This window comes from Danio aesculapii, chromosome 12 (assembly GCF_903798145.1).
Source record: "Danio aesculapii chromosome 12, fDanAes4.1, whole genome shotgun sequence".
Classification (NCBI taxonomy): domain Eukaryota; kingdom Metazoa; phylum Chordata; class Actinopteri; order Cypriniformes; family Danionidae; genus Danio; species Danio aesculapii.
Genome location: NC_079446.1, coordinates 27,688,304 through 27,707,882, shown reverse-complemented (window position 1 = coordinate 27,707,882; position 19,579 = coordinate 27,688,304). Strand labels below are relative to the sequence as shown.

Here is a 19,579-nt window from a genome sequence, read left to right as displayed (position 1 = left end):
AATAGCTTAAAGGGGCAAATAATTTTTATAATTTTTATAATAATTATAATTTTTAATGGTTAAAGAAAATTATAAACTGCTTTTATTCTAGTCGAAATAAAACAAATAAGACTTTCTCCAGAAGAAAAAAATATTATCAGACATACTGTGAAAATGTCCTTACTCTGTTAAAAATCATTTGGGAAATAATTCAAAATTCATGTTCAAATAAATTCAATGGGGGCTAATAATTCTGACTTCAACTGTGTATGTGTGTATATATATATATATATATATATATATATATATATATATATATATATATATATATATATATATTACATCCAAATAAGGCGAACATTGTAGGAATTACAACAGTTTGCATATGTCACTCCCACTTGAGAGTCCAAAAGTAATTGGACAGAATAATAATCATAAATCAAACGTTCACTTTTTAATACTTGGTTGCAAATTCTTTGCAGTCAATTACTGCCTGAAGTCTGGAACACAGACACCACCAGACACTGGGTTTCATTCCTGGTGGTGCTCTGCCAGGCCTCTACAGCAACTGTCTTCCGTTCCTGCTTGCTCTTGGAGCATTTTCCCTTCAGGTTTGTCTTTAGCAAGTGAAATGTTAGCGTTCATTTTAAAGATGAAATGCAGCCACACGTTCCTCTGGCTACATAATTTGCGATTTCCATAAATGTGTATAGGGATACGTTTTCAGAATAAGCATATGTTGTATTTAAAAATCAAAACAAACAAACAAAAAAAACTATTTTTTAAATAATTCCCTACTATTCTACACCAAATGTTCTGTTCTCTTTTGACTCCCCGGTATTTCTGTCCTTCAGAAATGCACAATGGCCTCTGATTGGTCAACTGGCACGTCTAACCACCTAGTGCACTTTGAAAGAAGGCCTTGAAAAGTGAATTTTATTAAATAAAATCATCTCCCTTTGCTTTGAACATTCAGCATTATAATTTTTAAACTGTTGATGCTCAAAAACCAACATTACTCAGTGACTAATAATAAAAAAGTGAAATCATAACACATAATTCATAGCAAATGTCCATATTCAAGGACTCCTTCTAAATCTTACTCAATCAGAATTTAACAAGCATTCCTTGGCTTGACTTGTGTACTGCAAACATCACCTAATTAATAATATCTGAGAATTGTATAACTCCCAGCAGTCATGCATTGTTCATGTTGTTTCATAGTTAATATTTTATACAAGAGGTTGTTGTTCTTTTATAGTAGGAATGCATTATTCTGTCAATGCTTATTTTTAGTTTATTTCATTTATAAGCTCTAGTTACTGTAGCGCATCAGTTTAAATTAAATATAAGGAATACTTTTTTGGGACAACTAAAATGTATATAGTTATAAATAAATACGATTTTCTTTCTTAAAATTAGTTAACCACATTTTTTTCAGAGACATTCACTTATTTTAACTAACTTTAATTTGAACATTTACAAATGCAACTTTGGATTTTAATAATGTAGTCATAAATATCAATTAATGGACCTGAGATAACATTAACTAACAATGAACATATGTATGTTTATTAATTAATGTTAATATACATATTGTTACAAATGCTTGTTGATAGTTAATATTACAAAAAAAAAAAAAAAAATGGGACAGTGAGGAAAACTCAAATAAAAAAGAAAGTAGTGATTTGCACATTTACTTCCACTTGTATTTTATTGCAGACAATATGAACACAATATATTTCATGTTTTGTCTGGTCAACTTCATTTTCATTTATAAATATACATCCTTTCCTGTCATTCAGAAAAAAAAAGTTCCAAAAAAAAGTTGGGACAGGAGCAATTTAGGGCTAGCAATCAGGTAAATTGGTTAAATAAGGATGTGATTTGAAACAGGTGATGTCAACAGGTGATTGTACTTAAGATCTGCTACAAAAGCAGCATCCAAGAAAGGTCTAAAGCTACGGTCACACTGGGCTTTGTGTGTGCGAAATTCTGTCGTACTGCGCTGCGAAAAGGGGCGGGATTAAATAAGATGATTAGACATTAAAAAAGCGAGCGATTGCTCCATGTTTTAAATTTCTGTCCGGAGAGGTCCTGTTTTGATCCTCGTTTGGTCTCACGCAGTCAAGTGATGCGATTTCGCAGGTCAGAGTTCACCAAGCTTGAACTTTGCACCGCAGCGAACTGCGAAATTTAACGCATGACCCTGCGTTTCCGGTCTGACGCATTCGCGTGCGTATGAATGTAAGTCTATGGGAGGAAAAGTCAAGTGTGACTGCAGCTTAATCCTGTAGGAGCAAAGAGGGGCCAATGATCGCCAGTTTGACAACATATACGTGAGAAAATTATTGAAATGTTTACAATGTTCCTCAAAGACAGATAGGGAGACATTTGGATATTTCACCTTAAACAGTGCATAACATCATTAAAAGATTCAAAGAATCTTGAGGAATTTCAGAGCGTAAAGGACAAGGGCACAAGCCCAAGCTGAACTACCATGATCTCTGATCCCTCAGGCGGCGCTTCATTAATAATCGTCAATCAGCTGTAAGCGATATCACCACATGGGCTCAGGACTACTTTGGCAAACCGTTGTCAACTACAAAACGTAGTTGCATCCACAAATTTTAGTGAAAACTGTACTATGCTAAAAGGAAGCCCTATGTTAACAGTGTCCAGAAACCCTGTTGACTCTCTGGGCTTAAAGTCACAGTAAATTTAGAAATCACTACTTTCTTTTTTTATTTGTGTTTTCCATGCTGTCACAACTTTTTCTGATTTGTGGATGTAGATAATGCATTAATTATTGTTCACTAATGTACCTTTACAGTAACCTCTCATTTGTTTTTTTTTTTTTTTTTGTTTTTTTCAGAATTTTTTGTAATATCTGTAAACTTTTGGTTTTGCTTGTTCCAAAAAATGTTCATGTTAGTTCACAGTACAGTTTAAACATGAAAATTGTATTTAATAAATGTTAATTACAACTTTAGTTACGATGAAGATATGCTGTAAAACTTCTTAGTTTGATTTATTTATTTTTTGTTTAGTTTGTGTTTTTTATTCTTCACTTTCGTCAATTGGTGAAGTTTTTTCCTCGCTGCTGTCACCACTGGCTTGCATGGTTCGGGACCTGTGGAGCTGCGCATGAATTGATCTGCTCTTCATTGTTTGAACTCTCAGCAGTGAATATTAAACCACACTGAATTGAACTAAACTGAACTTAAACTCTGAAAACTGGAATGACTGTCTGTTTCAGTTTACTATAATCTTCTATGTGAAGCTGCTTTGAAGCAATCTCCAATGTAAAAGTGCTATAGAAATAAGGATGAATTTAATTTAATAATACTAATGTACTTAAATATACTAAACTAAGCATTTCTTTTATTTCAATTAACAAAAGGGTTTTCATTTCACGGCTTTTCTTTTAACTATTACATAGCTCTGGTATAATAGACTGTCATTAAGCAATTATTGCAAAAATAAAAATCTTCAGTACAATACAAGATCACACGATTGTACATTATCCCTATCTACATTTATACACACAGCACTATTCAAACCGTAGGACTATAATAGTGTCCAAAGCAATATTTAAACATGTAGTCAATAAATATGCGCTTTTCAATGACACATTTCTAAACTTAAACCATTCTCCTGCCTGCACAATGAGAACCCGGTTCACATTAGTGACATTTCCGAGCAATTATAGATTCACAGGGTTACAGGGCTTTCCATTATTATTATAATTACACATCCACAGTCTCCAGCATGTGCAGCTTGTATGAATTAACTAGCATTTCTGTGTTGATAAGAAAAACATGTTTTCTTTCATCTAAGGCTATTTCAAGTCTTACACTTTTCAAAGAAACGCGAGCGAGGTGGTTGATTTCTAGAAAGACTTGCTTTATTAATACTGTACCGGCAGTGGTGGACAGCATTTTTACTTCACTATTGTACAAAAGTACATTTTTTAAGTATTTGAACTTTTCAGGAGTATTTTTATCTTAAGAAACTTTCACTTGTAGTCAGAGTGTGAATTAAACTATGACTATCAGGGGTCTGCTTTTTTTAGTATACACATGCCTCAGTGAACTAAATTCATATATTTGATCTAATTTATTAATCAAACTTATTTTTAGTGTTTTTTGTGAATAATTTGATTCTGACATACAGTAACCTGTGATGAGCTATGAAAGATGCAGGTGGCTATTAAAATACACACTATACAGTAGTTTCATTTGAATTCACTTTTAGACTATAATTTTGGCTATAAATTAGATACAAGCACTTCATTAACAGGAAAAGTGTCTTTTGAATACTTACAGTGCCTTTTAATTGGCTAGATCTGCTTGTTTCAGACCACCGACTGAATTTTTTCCCAGCATCCCTGCTGAGTGCGATCATGCATTGGCAATGGTATGAACTATATTAGAGGGGTCAAATTTATATTTATGTTATAAATATCTAGTTTGACTTCCTTCAGGGGAGTTGAAGCATTAATTAGGGGGGTTAACCTCTCTCCCCACCCACTGTAATCTGCACACTGCTTCTAGTATGGTTACATATGACATTCTTCTTAAAACATGCCCTGTGCTTACTCTCTTTTTTTATTTTGTTGTACGTCTGTATTTGTTCACTCACAATAACACACATTTTATGTTTATGTTTTTTTAATATGCTATTTTATTAAATATGCTTATGTGTTATTTTTCAAAGCACACACTTGAGTTATCATTCAATTTTAGCATGGTTCTCAGTTTAAAAATGCAAAATAAACAGTGCACGGCTATTTGGAAATATGTGCGGCAGTCTTCATTTTTGTGAAACGTAAAATACGTTACTCCAGGTACATTTTATTGTATGTTTCAGATGACAAATCCACTAGAGGGCGCTGTCTAAAATGTTGGCAAATTTTAAATGCTTCACGAAATAAGTTTATATTTTGTCTTACATTACATTTCAGATGCACATCTTCCACTGGAAGGTGAACCACTGACCTAAACTTTTACAGAAATGTAACAAATAGTATATTTAAAAGCAAACATGAGAAAAGTGCACTGCAGCTATCTAAATTTACATGGATTTTAAATAAGGTTTTACTGAACTGGAGTGCTCTGTGTCGCAAGTATAACATCATACAAAGTGAGCTACTGAGCATACTGACCATGCCAAAAATGTTGTCCATATACTGTAGCAATAGATATGGCAAACCTACTTTGCCAAATTTTTTTAATTTTACACACCGTTAAGTTGTTTTGTGGTATTTATTTGGTGCTGCGCAAAGACTGCATGAAAATAATCCATTATTTGTTGATTTTTCTCTGAAAATATCATACACTGTAAAAAATGCTGGGTTCCACGCAATCGATTTGTCAATTAAGTTAGCGTATTAGTGTTTAGTAATTTAAGTGGATTGAACATAAAACAATTACAGTAGGTGAGAGTTCAAAGTGGCTATTACCGCCGTGGCTTATACCGCCGCCGTTTGAAATAACTGCTGCTCTGTTTTTAGTGTAAGACCGCAGTTTGTGAAAAAGCCGCCAGGGGGCGCAAAGGGACGGGATGCGAACGGAAAGAAATAGCCTTTACAGCAGCTTTAAATATGCTACTGTGCTTGTAAATGATATTAAACAATAGGTCAAAGCATTATAAGTCCTTCATTAATCATTTAAAATTTGTTAACACACTTTATTGTAAACTTTTTAAGTGCAAAGAGGACTCGTTTTGGAATTGAAGAAATAAAAGACAACTAACATGAAAGCACAAACATTCAGTACAATAAGTAGTCTTAAATAAATAAATAAACCAGTCTTTTAGCCTGCTTTTAGTGTTTGCCGTTTTGATAGGACTAAGACAAGACTTTTTCATTTATGTTTTTATTTATGTTTTTATTTACATTTTCGTTGTTGATTATATTTTACTATCTTATTTTATGTCTGAATTATTGTACATAATAATAAACGAATAATGAAAATAAATTACTAATGAAAATATGCCTAAATAAATAATTTATTTAAAGATATTGTGGCGAAACACTGAGAAACGGTCAGGGGAATGGTCTAAAGAGCTTAAGTTGAATGCTGCTTCATCAAAAGCAAAAAAAATAAATTGACCTACCTTAAGCAGATCACTAAAAGTATAATAAAAATTATTTTTTGCTATATCTCTCTCTCTTTCTCTCTCTCTCTCTCTCTCTCTCTCTCTCTCTCTCTCTCTCTCTCTCTCTCTCTCTCTCTCTCTCTCTATATATATATATATATATATATATATAGATATATATATATATATATATATATATATAATTATGTATTTATTTAATTATATATAATTATAAATATATTCTTAATAAACTTCCCAGCCACAAATATTTAAAAAACACAACTTGTATTAAAACTGGGCGAGGATTAGAAAGAATAAGATGCTTGTTATATAATTTAAAATGTTATTCCTCTTGTCCAATTTCTTTATGCACATTTTTTCACTCGCTACTCTGCCAGGAACTTCGCCGCTAAAGAGCACCTTCAAAAATCTCAATCTCATGGCTCATTCTTCACGAATATAGAATTAAAATAATGGCGCGTTTCATTGTGCATCCCGCGGGTGCAACCAACAAGAGTTGTGCATTTTAGTTTAACTTTTTGAGCTATAAAGCAGTTCGGTGTTAGTTTTTATTTAAATATATCAAGCCGAAACTAAACAGCGCATTCTCTCCGCCTCCTCGTTCATAACCTGCGGGACCGGGACGCACTGCTCAAGCAGGCAATAGAGAAACTCCGTCATTCATCATAATCTTAGCTGATGTTTCGGAGTCGAAAGAATATATTAAAGAGAAATGTTCTTTTAACAGTCACTATATATTTAATCTTTTTCTTTCTTTTTTTCCTGTCATTTCTCTTCAGCAAATTATATTTTTTAAAGCTGCTTGATTCTTTTAAAACCGAAAGCAGAGCCCGTCAATTGGTGTTTTTCCATATACGTTTATCCTACGATAATTTATCCTCTGATCCTTTTGCATAAAGGTTTTAATAAAAAAAAAAAACAGGTCACTTAATTACTTTCGATGTGCTAAAATATTTGTTAAACGAATGTTATTTAAAAAAAGCATATGCACATATTACAATTGTAAAATAGTCCAAAATGCATGGTCTAATCAGAAATAAAGGAAATTAGTTATATTTAATGCATAAAATAGGCTAGCTTTTTTATAAATTGAGTTTAATTGATTTGAAACTTTTAATTGCATTTTAACGTCCTGTATAAATAATAAAAGTTGCATCAGATTGATGAAAAAACGAATATTAATACCTGCAAACAGGGCCACTTTTTTTTCCACTGACTGGCAAACGCGTCAGAAAAAAAACTGCTGAATCTCTGCGAATATTTGGTTAACTTATAAAACAAATGTCTGGTTTAGTGATGTTAGTAATGCATAGAAAAATGCAAAGCAGAATTCTCCTGAGCTCATTAAACCACTGATGACAGCGATGGAATCACTGGCCCACCACGTTCTTACGAACATATTTTATTTATTAAAGGTATTATTTCATTGACCTGAACATAACCAGTTATAATATAATTACTAACCCATCGTCATCGTCATCACCGGTGTGACATTGCGCCACGACATGGATTTTCTAATACCGTCAATACCGTAATAAATCAATTTTGCGCGGCTTGAACGGCTGCATTTACATCAATAATAGCTAATTCTAAATAATAAGGCATTCAATTTTCTTCAAACGATCAGTTGTGGTCTGAATACATGTCCTTATACTACAGGGCTCGAAATTGCAACCATTTTGGTCGCATGAGCGCCCGAAATTTAATCTATGCGCCCTCATAATATATTTGGGAGCATTTGTGTGTCTGAATATAATGAATATAATAAACAGGGAGCTTTTGTTACTGCAGGAAATGCAAACGGTTCACAGAAAAGTGCACAGGTTTGCAAACCTCACCTAAAGTTATAATAATAATAATGGCGCAGATGACAGTGATCATGACATGAGGTAAATGTTGATCCACCAGCTGAGATCAATCGAGTGTTTTCGGAGAAGGTGCCCGAATCTCGATGCGTTGCATTCACCGCGTGTTCAGCGCAAATGTCCGCTAAATATAAAATCTAACACTGTACACATCATTGCCAAAGAAACTCACCTTTACTAAGTTTACACTGAAACTACAGCTCATAACAAAGAGCGGAATTGCGCTGGTGGTCATCGCGAGAATCCTGCTCTGTCTGCTCATAAATTGGTGCGGCTGACTCGCCTGCTTTATTCCACCAACACAGAGAAATGAAGATCAGCTCATAACGAGACTGAGCATTTAAAATGACCCAAACCAAAACTTTTAAAGAGTGATAGAAGTGAGACTTTCTTTTGTCCGTTCTTCCTTGAGATGTATATTATTTTGCTATTGAAAGTAATACCATGATATTATGCCATCACCGTTCAAAAGATGAAAAATACCGTGATATTAATTTTAGGTCATATCGCCCACCCCTAACAGGTAGCCTAGTTCAGTTCAGAAGTTGTTGTGCATAGAAACATTCATTTTCATAAGGCCCCATATTTAATGCGGTTTCGTTTTTAAACGCATAGGTTTTGTTACGCCATCCGTCCTATGTCGGAGTTTTGGATTTTGTGTATTCATGTTTGTGAAAAACACTTAAGAGTGGAGACCCCTTCCCCCTTCTCATAACCTAAAGCTTGTCTGTCAGGTGTTAATGGGCATCAGTGAGGCCGAAATCATGTCGCGTTTTAACTGTTGGGCTAGCTGCATGCAAACCCTGCCCCCAGAACATCCCCGGAATTAGATGTTGCATATTATTCTGTGATCTTAAGGAAAGTGTTAAGTAGACTATTTAAGTGTCTTTAATATGGTGTATAGATTATTATGCGTTATTGAAACATCAAGGGGGACGCAGCAAAGTCACTTATAAATTAAAATTGTATTATTTTATGCAATTTTATTATTTTATGCAACAGCCTTACATTTAAAACGGAAACTTAACGGCGATTATAATCAAAAAGAACTCAGCCTATAAGGCTAGATGTTTTCTTTCCCTTATTTATTAATTTATTTGTTCATGTGTTTGGCGCATGTAACTTGTGTGCCATCGGAAAACTAGTGTAATGACGGCAAGCCATCTTTCCCAGACTCGGGGCAAAGTCCTGCCTCTCCTTTCACTCCGTCCCGAAGCCCCAGCTGGCCCTCCTGGCATCCTCTGCGTAAAACATATGCTTGATAAGTTGACGGTTCATTCCGCTGTGGCAATTACAGACTAATAAAGGGACTAAGCCAAAAAGAAAATGAATGACGAATGAATAAATAAATAATAGTAATAAAATAAAAATAAGGTAATAATCTTTACACACAGATGCCGCGTAAGTGGCCTTTTTTAATTTAGAGATGGTACATTTGAATTGCCTCTGCCACTTCTTCCCCCACCTCAAACCTGAAAGTTGAAGAGAGAACTATAGCCTATTCACACCTTGATGCCTCAGCCTCAATAGCAACAGTTCACAGCCCATTTACGCCAAGACAGTGCAAGTTTAGCGGAAGAATGTCAAATCAAAATCACGCAGATGAAGCACACCAGCAACTACTATAATGAAACTATTAAAATGGCATTGGCATAACTAAAATAAATGTTTATTTGCAGCAGCTTTTTTTCGCGCAACAGAAATGCGGCGTTGGGAAGCATTTAATAAATAAAAGCAGGGTTAATAGTGATGTGATTCAAATGATGGATCTGCGACAGAGAAACTAAAGGTTTTGGGAAACACTCATCACTATATTCTTTCCCCCCCAAAACTATGCATAGTTCACCTGCAAGTTACTGTACGTCTTTGTTTGGGAAAGCACAGGTCCGCTGGTGCCGCGCGCCTCTTTCTCTGGGCCAAAGCGAGGTGATTTTAAAAATATTAAAGATATAGATTAATTAAATATTCAGCAAATGAGACATTTATTTAATATTTCACTATGCATTTCATCTGATAGGCTAATCTTTATAGCTTAATTAAACACATATTGTCAAAACCCACACATGTATGAAAATGAAAATGGCATTTATTTTATTATTAGACTCCGATTTGTTATTTGTTGCCTAGGCTATTTTCACATTTGAGGTGCTTTATTGGCATGACAAATAACTGTACATTCGTATTGCCAAAGCAGTGCAGCGTCACTGCGGACAAAGACAGTGCAAAAAGGGCAGTAGTGCAAACAATTATGGATATAACACAAAGAAAATAAAATAAAAAAATAGAATAATAAAAATAAAAATAGAATCAGGATAAAGGTAATGATATAGCCTATTATCAAAAGTAAGTCCACAAATAAAGAGTTAGAGTATTTGTGTGTTGTAGACAGTGGAGCGGGTATTGCTGGTTGAACGCACAACTAACAGCGCTTTGTGCTGGACTTTACACCTGCTTTGATCTGGTGCAGGCATAAATGCACATGCGGTGGAGGCGCACTCTAAACTCACACTGGAGAAAACTGGACTAGTGGATATCACGAAGACACGCAGCTTAATTTATTTCATGTTTTGCTTAACTAATTCTTTGAATAAAACTATTGAGCTATAAAGGGAAAAAACGCAGAAGAAATTTGCCATTATATTAATTTTAGCACAGCTGCCAGTCATTTTCACATTAGTTTTTCAGTTAGGGATTAATATTAAAGTAGCCTAGTAAAAATGTCTATACTATAATATTATAATTTGTTATATCCATTATTATTATTATTATTATTATTATTATTATTATTATTATTATTATTATTATTAAGCTATACAATTGTCAAAACGCAGAACCCTTAAAAAAATTTGCTTTCATTTTGACATAGCTAAAGCACACGTTTAAAGTTATGTAAAAAAAACATCCCATTCTACAGCAGCAGTCAAGTTAGGACACTTAAAAATGCCTTTTGCGTTTGAAGATGATCGACCTGCGAAGTTATGTTTACAGTGTTATAAAAGAAAAAGGTAGGCTATTCAGTGCGTGTGGATTTACCGTAGACAGGCTTTCTGTTTGGCTAATGCCTAAAAATTTAACTAAGTAACACATTAATTTTAGCAAATATTTTTAAATGGCATTTAAAATTTAAATTCATTTTTTTTATTTAATTTAACATTTAAATATAATTTAATTTAAAACATTTATTTTTTCCTCGCTGATTTTGGTTGGGTAATAAAGCGTGATGACTCAGATATGATCTGGTTTAGCTTGCATGTGTGGGCATATTTTGACGTCTTTACCTAAAACTTTAAACATTTATAATATTTAAAATAAAACGGAAAGAAATAAGGAGACTAACATAATTTAAACCACTTGTTTGGTGCTTAAACCATGATCTTTCTGCATTAATGTAAACGGTATCGTTGCCTTCATTAATAAAATCGGTAATAGCGAAACTGCATTATTATTACTATAAAAAGTAGGACTATATCGGTAATGAATGAATAAATAGCCTAAATAAAAGGAACAAGAAAGGACCAAATTCAGTCGTCAAGTGCAATGGGATTGCGCCCTTGCACCCTCATTTATGATATCCTGCCGCCGGGCCTGCTATAGCGAAACTTTATTGTTTGAGAAGAAACAAAAATGGAAACTGTGCATGAAAACCTGGCTGGGAAGACGGCGATAACATGAATTTTCTGTTCTTCAACGAGAAAAAAAAAAATCGCAGACACGACACAATGACGGCGTTAATTATACAACGCAGTGTTTACGGTCATATTAACAACTAACATTAATATCAATAACTCCTCTGGCTTTAGACTTTACCTTTTAGAGCTTGTTCTTGTCGGCGCAATATAAGTTTATTGCATGTATAGCTACGAATCAGATTATGAAGAATGATTAAGAGCATGCTTATCCTTTATTTCATCCTTTCCGTATGTGTTTTATTTATTTATTTATTTATTTATTTATTTATTTATAATTTTTTAAATAATGATGACAATATTCACTGTCTAAGCATTTCTCGGTATACTACCAACAAATTACGCCCCTGTACCCAAGTAGCCTACCTAAGTTAATTTACATTTCATGTAAAACAATAAGAAATCAAAAAAGGCCAAAGTATTATGCTAAATATCCGTACAAACGAACATGTTTGGTGTTTAACTTTCGTTGATAAAACAACACAATACAGCCTATAATAATGTAGCCTAGTTAAATAGAAATAACTTTAACTGCTTGAAACAGTAAACGTTACATTTTAGAAACTTCACAAATACTAATCAATAATAATATAAATAGTAACGAAGAACAAAAATATTAGCCTAGGCTTGTAACAAAGTCAGATGTTGAAAAAAAAACTGCGTCTCTCCGCCTTTTGTTTTCTATTCATATTTTAAATTCTTTGCCAGAAAAACTAACATGTTGACTTTGTTCGGTTTAAGCGGAGACTTATTTGAGATTACAATGTTTCCAGCAGCACTGAGACGGTGTGCCTGTGGCGCATGCAGATACTTTTTTCGCAACCGTGGCAAAGAGGGTATCTTGCTCCGCCGCCTGCATTTTTTTGGAAACCAGCTCTACATCGCGGAGCGGCGCGTTCTCAACTACCAAATATGCTGCTCCATTTCTCATCAACGTCTACTATTTATCAGTTTCTCTTTTGTATTTGGCCATTTTTGATAGGGCCTCTCTGCTATACCTGGCTGGACTAGCTGGGCATTTGCGTTCAGTAGATGACACCGGAGCTGGCTCCGCATTTCATGGGCTGGGTGACATGACCGCAGCTCTGGAGGTTCGACGTGTTTGTCCATTTAACACTTATTTTTCTGCCTTTTATGGTTAACAAAAAAAAAAGAAGCCCTGCACTCTTTTGTATGTCACTAGAAAACGACTGAATCAGCTGGTGTGCGCGAGTCGAGTTGCTGTCGATGTTATAATTGTAATTTTAATAATATTGTAATATTCAAGATCTATAAATACAACTCTGGATAACTTGAAACAGCGACCACGAGTACTCTCCTCCATCTTTAAAAGTTTGCAATACTCACATTGACAACCCAAACCCCGCTGTCACCTCAACAGAAGTGCTTTCATTTGACTGAACAATGAAACAGAAGTAACACGCTTTTCCGCTCGAGCACACAGCACACAACGGCAAAACTTGAAGCGCGCTGACCGAGCATAAGATCATGTTTATTACTAAGAAAACTAACTCAAAATTATATTTTAATTGAACACATCTGATCACATAAGGTACGCACAGAAAAGTCTGTTTAGTGTTGTGGAAAGGCAAAGCTGAATATCTGTGGTTAAACTGCCACCCAGCGGTCAAAAGCTGCTGGCGCACCAAGTACCGCTGTCGCCGCGGTATGAATGGCGCCAAAAGGAACACATTGAAGTAGTAACATCTGTAAGTTGTCCTGTGTTGTTTCAGCTCATTTTAAATAAGAAGTTTGAACAAACAGCGAAAGTCTTTTTTTATTTTATTTGGAAAAATAGTGTTGAAAAAAAAAAAACCCAGAGCATCACACTGCCCCTTGCGTTTATTTTACCAGGAAACTGCAACTTGTTTAAATATCTTTAAGAATGTTTTTGCATTTTCAAAAAAAAAAAATTATGGCTGGAGCATGTATTTCTAATGAGCCTGTTTTGAAAATAAACATTTATCAATTAGTACTTTTATTGATTTTTTTAAATACATAAGTATTTAAGTACATAATTAAATTTATAAGTAATTTTGTTTTTTGTTTACTTTTTCTGGATAGACACTTCACATTTCTGGGTTTCTCAGTAGCAGAAGGCATCATAGCTGGGTAAACTTAGAGCGTAGTGAAAGGGAGAGTGCAACAAATCTTTTTTTTTACAACCCTATTTGCTGAAATAATAAACGAAAAACTTCTCGATAGTGTTATCAAGACTTTCAGAAAAAGGAAAAAAATTGTCTGAGACTGATGACGGCAGCCAGATAAGAGAATAACATCAAATTTACTCTCAGCCCTATAGATGCTGCATTACAAACAAATTTGACGCAAAGTTTATATGCAGGAATACATACATACATATGTATACGTGTATATGCATACAATGCATAAACGTTCACAAGTTTAAAAAAATAAAAATAAAAATAATAAAAAACTTCCAAGGATTTAAGAATATGATGACTGTTAAATATGAAAATGGTCCATTACATTTTTATGAAGCTATCTGTACTTTTACTCAAGGGCTTGAATTCTATACTTTGTCCACAACTGGATGTCTGCTTTATATCTGATTTTACAGTATTTTTCATGTGTCTGTTCACAGGCTGTGAGTTATATGCATTCTGCGGTGCTCTGTTTGGAATTTGCTCAATGATCACACTCATGATTATTGCAGTAGATCGATACTTTGTGATCACTCGTCCTTTGGCCTCTATTGGCGTTATGTCACGCAAACGAGCCTTGCTGATCCTCTGCGCTGCCTGGGCTTACTCTATGGGCTGGAGCCTGCCCCCCTTTTTTGGATGGAGTAAGTAAATACAAACACTAGAGGTGTTTTGCCTGTAAGGAGTTGAGGGAAGAGTTAATTAGAGTCAGAAATGCTGAAGATGTTGAATGGGACAGGTCAATTAGAAATGGTCACATTTTCAGTACATCATATTTGAGATTGTTTTTGTTTCCAGCAAGCATTTTTTTTGTAGATGTAAACATTCAGATCTTGACTTAAACAAGGCTACATTTGTGCTGTCAGTGAAAATCCAGATATCTTAAGATGTCTAACAATACTCCAAAAATATACTAGTCATCAAAAAGAAAAGAATGACTACACATGTGAATCTGTCTAATCCCAGCAGGCACAGACCGTCAACATAACGTCATATTTTTGTTGTACCCCAACATTGTGGGGACGCTGCATTTTGTTTGGAAATGAAAATCAGGTTGACGTCAGAACCCAACATCAAGCTGATGTCAATGTCCAACGACAAACTTAAAAATCAACCAAAAAATCAACGTGTAATGATGTTACAGCTTGACGTTGTGTGGACGTTACCACGATGACATCTATCAGACGTTGCATTTTGGTTGCCATACCTGGCGAATAATTGTCAGTATTACATTGGTTTAAGATGTTGGCTCGACGTTGGATTTTAGTCACTTCCCAACACAACCTAAATTCAACCAAATATCAACGTGATTTGACATTGTTATTGGACGTCAAAGTAATGTTGTCCTAAGATGCTGGCAAGACATTGAATTTTGGTCACCTGACGTCACAACCTGAATCTAACCTAATATTAATATCTTATGATGTTGTGTGCCTGCTAGGATCTTTCTATTTGATGACAATTCTAGTTTTTGACTACTATTAGAAGTCCTTTACATTTTTACTGACAGCCCAGATTCAGTTTATTATGTAGTTAGTATGTTTAGTATGTATTGGCAAGTTGCAATGTTATTGACATCTATTAGACATCTTTTAAACAAAATCACTTGGTGGGTTGTTAGGATAAAAAAAGTCTTAGAAAGGTAAAGGTTTATACTTCAGACAAAATCAAACATAGATTTTGATTTAATTTTAAACGAAATTAGGCCAAAGTTTAAAGTTCAGTTCAGGAGTTTGAAACAGCTCTCTTTAGATACTTTGATCTTGTTGATAAACGTATTCAAACTACTATTGGTCAGTGGTGAAACAGTCCACGTGACTTCAGTTGTTAATTGTATCCATATGAATCCCCAAGAGTGATTTTGTGCGGCAAAAATTTTTAATATATATATATTTTTTGCATATAGTTTTATAGAATTATAGTAAACCACTGAAGTCACATGGAATGTTTAGATGTTTTGCTTTTTTTTTTTTTTTTTTGGATGTTAAACGTCTCTGGACCATTACTATCTATGGAGGATGAGAGAGCTCTTGGATTTCATCTAATATAACTTATTTTTGGGGGGACCTTCCCTGAATTCTTAAAAAAGAAAACCTGAGAGGAAATCATACCTCCTCATTTCTGAAGCCCACACTACTGTACATACACTCAACAATATGTTATTATATTTTCTCCTGTCAGGTGCATATGTTCCTGAAGGTCTGCTGACATCCTGTTCGTGGGACTACATGACCTTCAGTCCTTCTGTTCGAGCCTACACAATGCTGCTCTTCACTTTTGTATTCTTCATTCCCCTCTTCGTCATCATTTATTGCTACTTCTTTATCTTCAAGGCCATCCGTGAAACCGACAGGTAAACTGGTTTAGTACGTCTTACTGGAGAAAAAAAAATCTGTAAAGTAGAGGTTCATTATTTATCAAAAAAAGAGATCAATTTTAGATTGGTGCTTTGTTGTGTTCTTTACAAAGACGTGGTTGATTAAATATGTCACTGCGTAAACTGATGTGCATTGTATTTATCTGTTTGTTTTCACATCTGTATGATGCGAATAACAGAGCTGTGGGGAAAATCAATGGAGAAGGAGGACCCAGAGATTCTATCAAGAAGATCCACAGGATGAAAAACGAGTGGAAGATGGCAAAGATAGCGCTTATAGTGATCCTGCTGTATGTCATCTCCTGGTCTCCATACTCCTGTGTGGCTCTCACTGCTTTTGCTGGGTGAGAATCAGCATGTTTTACACACACCATCCAGAACTTTTGGTTGCAATTTACAATGTACTTAAAGTTTAATAAGCGATTAGTTGACTTTACTTTAAAAAGTAAGTAAACCAGTTTCTCTCAAAGCGATAAATTTGACGTTACTTAAAAAGGTGAGGAAACTCATTGCCTTAAAATAAATTACTTAATTAGGTGCCTAATTATAAAAATTAAATCCTCTTAAACAATTCCAACTCTCAAAAAAAATATTTTGCTGCTTGTTTAAAGTAAATTGGAACAACACAATTCTCTATATTTTTTGGGACAACTTAATTTTTTTATGTTCAATCCACTTAAGTTTGTAATAACGATTAAGTTAACTTAATAAATTTGTGTTGGGACTACTTGAGGGAATTGTGTGGAATCCATATTTAAATTAAAGTGAAGTTACAATGGGGTTACTTACTTTTTTAAGTAATGTATTCCTTTTTACAGTGTACATAAGAAAGTACTGAGCTTAATTTACTGATTTTATATGCTAATACATGATGTAATACATGTTTTTTCATGCACCTGTCAGTTTGGGCTATTCATGAAGTGATTTAAAAAAAACACTTTTTCATTTATAGAGAAATTGTTTTCTATGGAATTATTTCTTGTGGATCCATAGTAGCAAAGACTATAGAATACACAAGACATGTCATTCGTATTGTTTTGAATAGGGAAAAGTGTAACAGTCAATATAGCGAATAAAGCCCGCCTTCTAGTACAGGAGCCAATCATCAATCGCTATAGACTGACAATAATTCGGGGGAGGAGCTCGAACCAGATGTGAGTTTCTGCAGATTTTGTGTGATTCAAACGTTTAGAAATGAAACTAAAGGCACAATTGTTGTTTCATTTAACTGGTGATTGCTAATATGAAATTCAATCGTAAGCTTGGCAAGCAGTTTTGGAGAATTTGATGTTTCCCCAATCAAACTGAATGCCCGTGCATATTGCCTGAGGGGTGTTTTTTAAAGATGGCCGCCCAGTGAAATTACTTACCTTAAAGGGACTTTGATAGTAGACACATTGATTCTAATGCGTCAAAAATTAAACAAGAATTTTGAACCTGACGTCATCCAATATTCAGATTTTTGTTCTAGAAATGTATTCAAATTAACACATTTATTGAGATAGCTCCTCATTTGCATATTTTAACAACATTTTAGAACTTTTAAAACAAACATTTTAGTTTAGGTCACAATTCACAGTATTAACAAACCATGAACTAGCACTACTACCTTAATTAACTACTAATTAGCTGTTTATTAATAGTGAGGATGTAGAGGTTGAGTTTAGGTTTTGGGTAGGATTAGGGATTCAGAATAAGATCGTACTTTATAACAACTAATGAACAGTTAATATCCTAATAATAGGTTGCTAATAAGTCAGTAGTTAATTGCAAAAACTATGACTAATATTAAAGTCTTTCCAAAATGTTTGCTATTTTTAATGTAGTCAGTCAACTTGAAATTATTGTCATTACCATTTTTGTTTTGATTTTTTTTTTTTCATTACCATATTCAGGGGTAGGTTTATGGATAGTATATTGTTATTACCCAGTTTATGCAATGACTATAAATATATAATATTATTCGAGAAACAGAATTGTAAAATACAGAGCTAGATTTTTATTACAACCTGCTGGATGATGTTATGGTGGACTTTGGCTTTTCTTATAGCTTTTTATTCATTTATAGCTACTGGAGGCAACCAAAATAGCTTAATATTTGATGGATGAACTTCAGCTGCCAATGTCACTATATTTTTTTACACAATATTCACTGCTAGCACAAAAAAAAAAAAAGATTTGACTTCAGTTGTTTGTTCAGACAGTGCATAGACTCAAAGCAGAAAGATATTTAACAAGAGCAGAAATGGTTTTAAATAAAAGATAATTAATATTGTCTATTCATGTGATTCAGCATATAGTCCAGTTTTCTCAAGAGAGAAGCAAACATTTTTTCAAAGTATTTCATGAGTGTAGCCAAGAAGAATTTCTTCTTTAAAGTACAGACATTGCTGTTTCATTTCTGTGGCACTAAAGTAAATAATTGTCTACACAATATGATAATTTGACAAGAAAGGCTTAAATGAAAATGTAAATCTTCTAACATATTTCTGAAATGTACAAACATTCAAATGTATGTACATATAAATCATAAATATGATAAGAGAAAAATCAAACAACTTATAAAAATATTTAAATCACTGTATATGTATTTAATATTCAAATCAATAGAATAGAATAGAATAGAATAGAATAGAATAGAATAGAATAGAATAGAATAGAATAGAGTACATCCGGAAAGTATTCATAGCGCTTCACTTTTTCCACATTTTTTTATTTTACAGCCTTATTCCAAAATGTATTAAATTCATTTGTTTCATCAAAATTCTACACACAATACTGACAATATGGGAAAAAAAATTTAAATTGTGGCAAATTTATTAAAAATAAAAAACCCGAAAAATCACATGTACATAAGTATTCACAGCCTTTGCCGTGAAGCTCTAAATTGAGCTCAGGCACATTCTGTTTCCACTGATCATTCTTGAGATGTTTTAGCAGCTTAATTGGAGTTCACCTGTAATAAATTCAGTTGAATGGACATGATTTGAAAAGGCGGGAGAGAAGGGCCTTAGTCAGGCAGGTGATCAATAACCCGATGGTCACTTTGTCTGAGCTCCAGCGTAATCCTGTGAAAAGAGGAGAACCTTACAGAAGGACAACCATATGTGCACCAATCCACCAATCAGGCCTGTATGGTAGAATGACCAGACAGAAGCCACTCCCTACCTCGAATTTGAAGGACTCTCAGACCATAAGAAATGAAATTCTCTGGTCTGATGAGACTAAAATTAAACATTTTGCTGTGAATGTCAGGCGTTACATTTGGAGAAAACCAGGCACCACTCATCCCCAGGTTAATACCATCCCTACAGTGAAGCATGGTGGTGGCAGCATCATGCTGTGAGGATGTTTTTCAGCAGCAGGAACTGAAAGACTAGTCAGGAT

General features: G+C 34.1%; 1 protein-coding gene across 1 annotated transcript in view; it reads left to right on the top strand.

Moving 5' to 3' along the window:
* The window catches only part of opn4b (opsin 4b), a 76,853-nt gene that overhangs the window by 36,203 nt on the left and 21,071 nt on the right, over nt 1–19,579 (top strand). Inside the window, exons 4-6 of the mRNA XM_056469384.1 lie at nt 14,256–14,459; nt 15,997–16,168; nt 16,372–16,536. Of these exons, the coding sequence (XP_056325359.1) occupies nt 14,256–14,459; nt 15,997–16,168; nt 16,372–16,536 (541 nt within the window). The remainder of the gene's footprint in view (nt 1–14,255; nt 14,460–15,996; nt 16,169–16,371; nt 16,537–19,579) is intronic.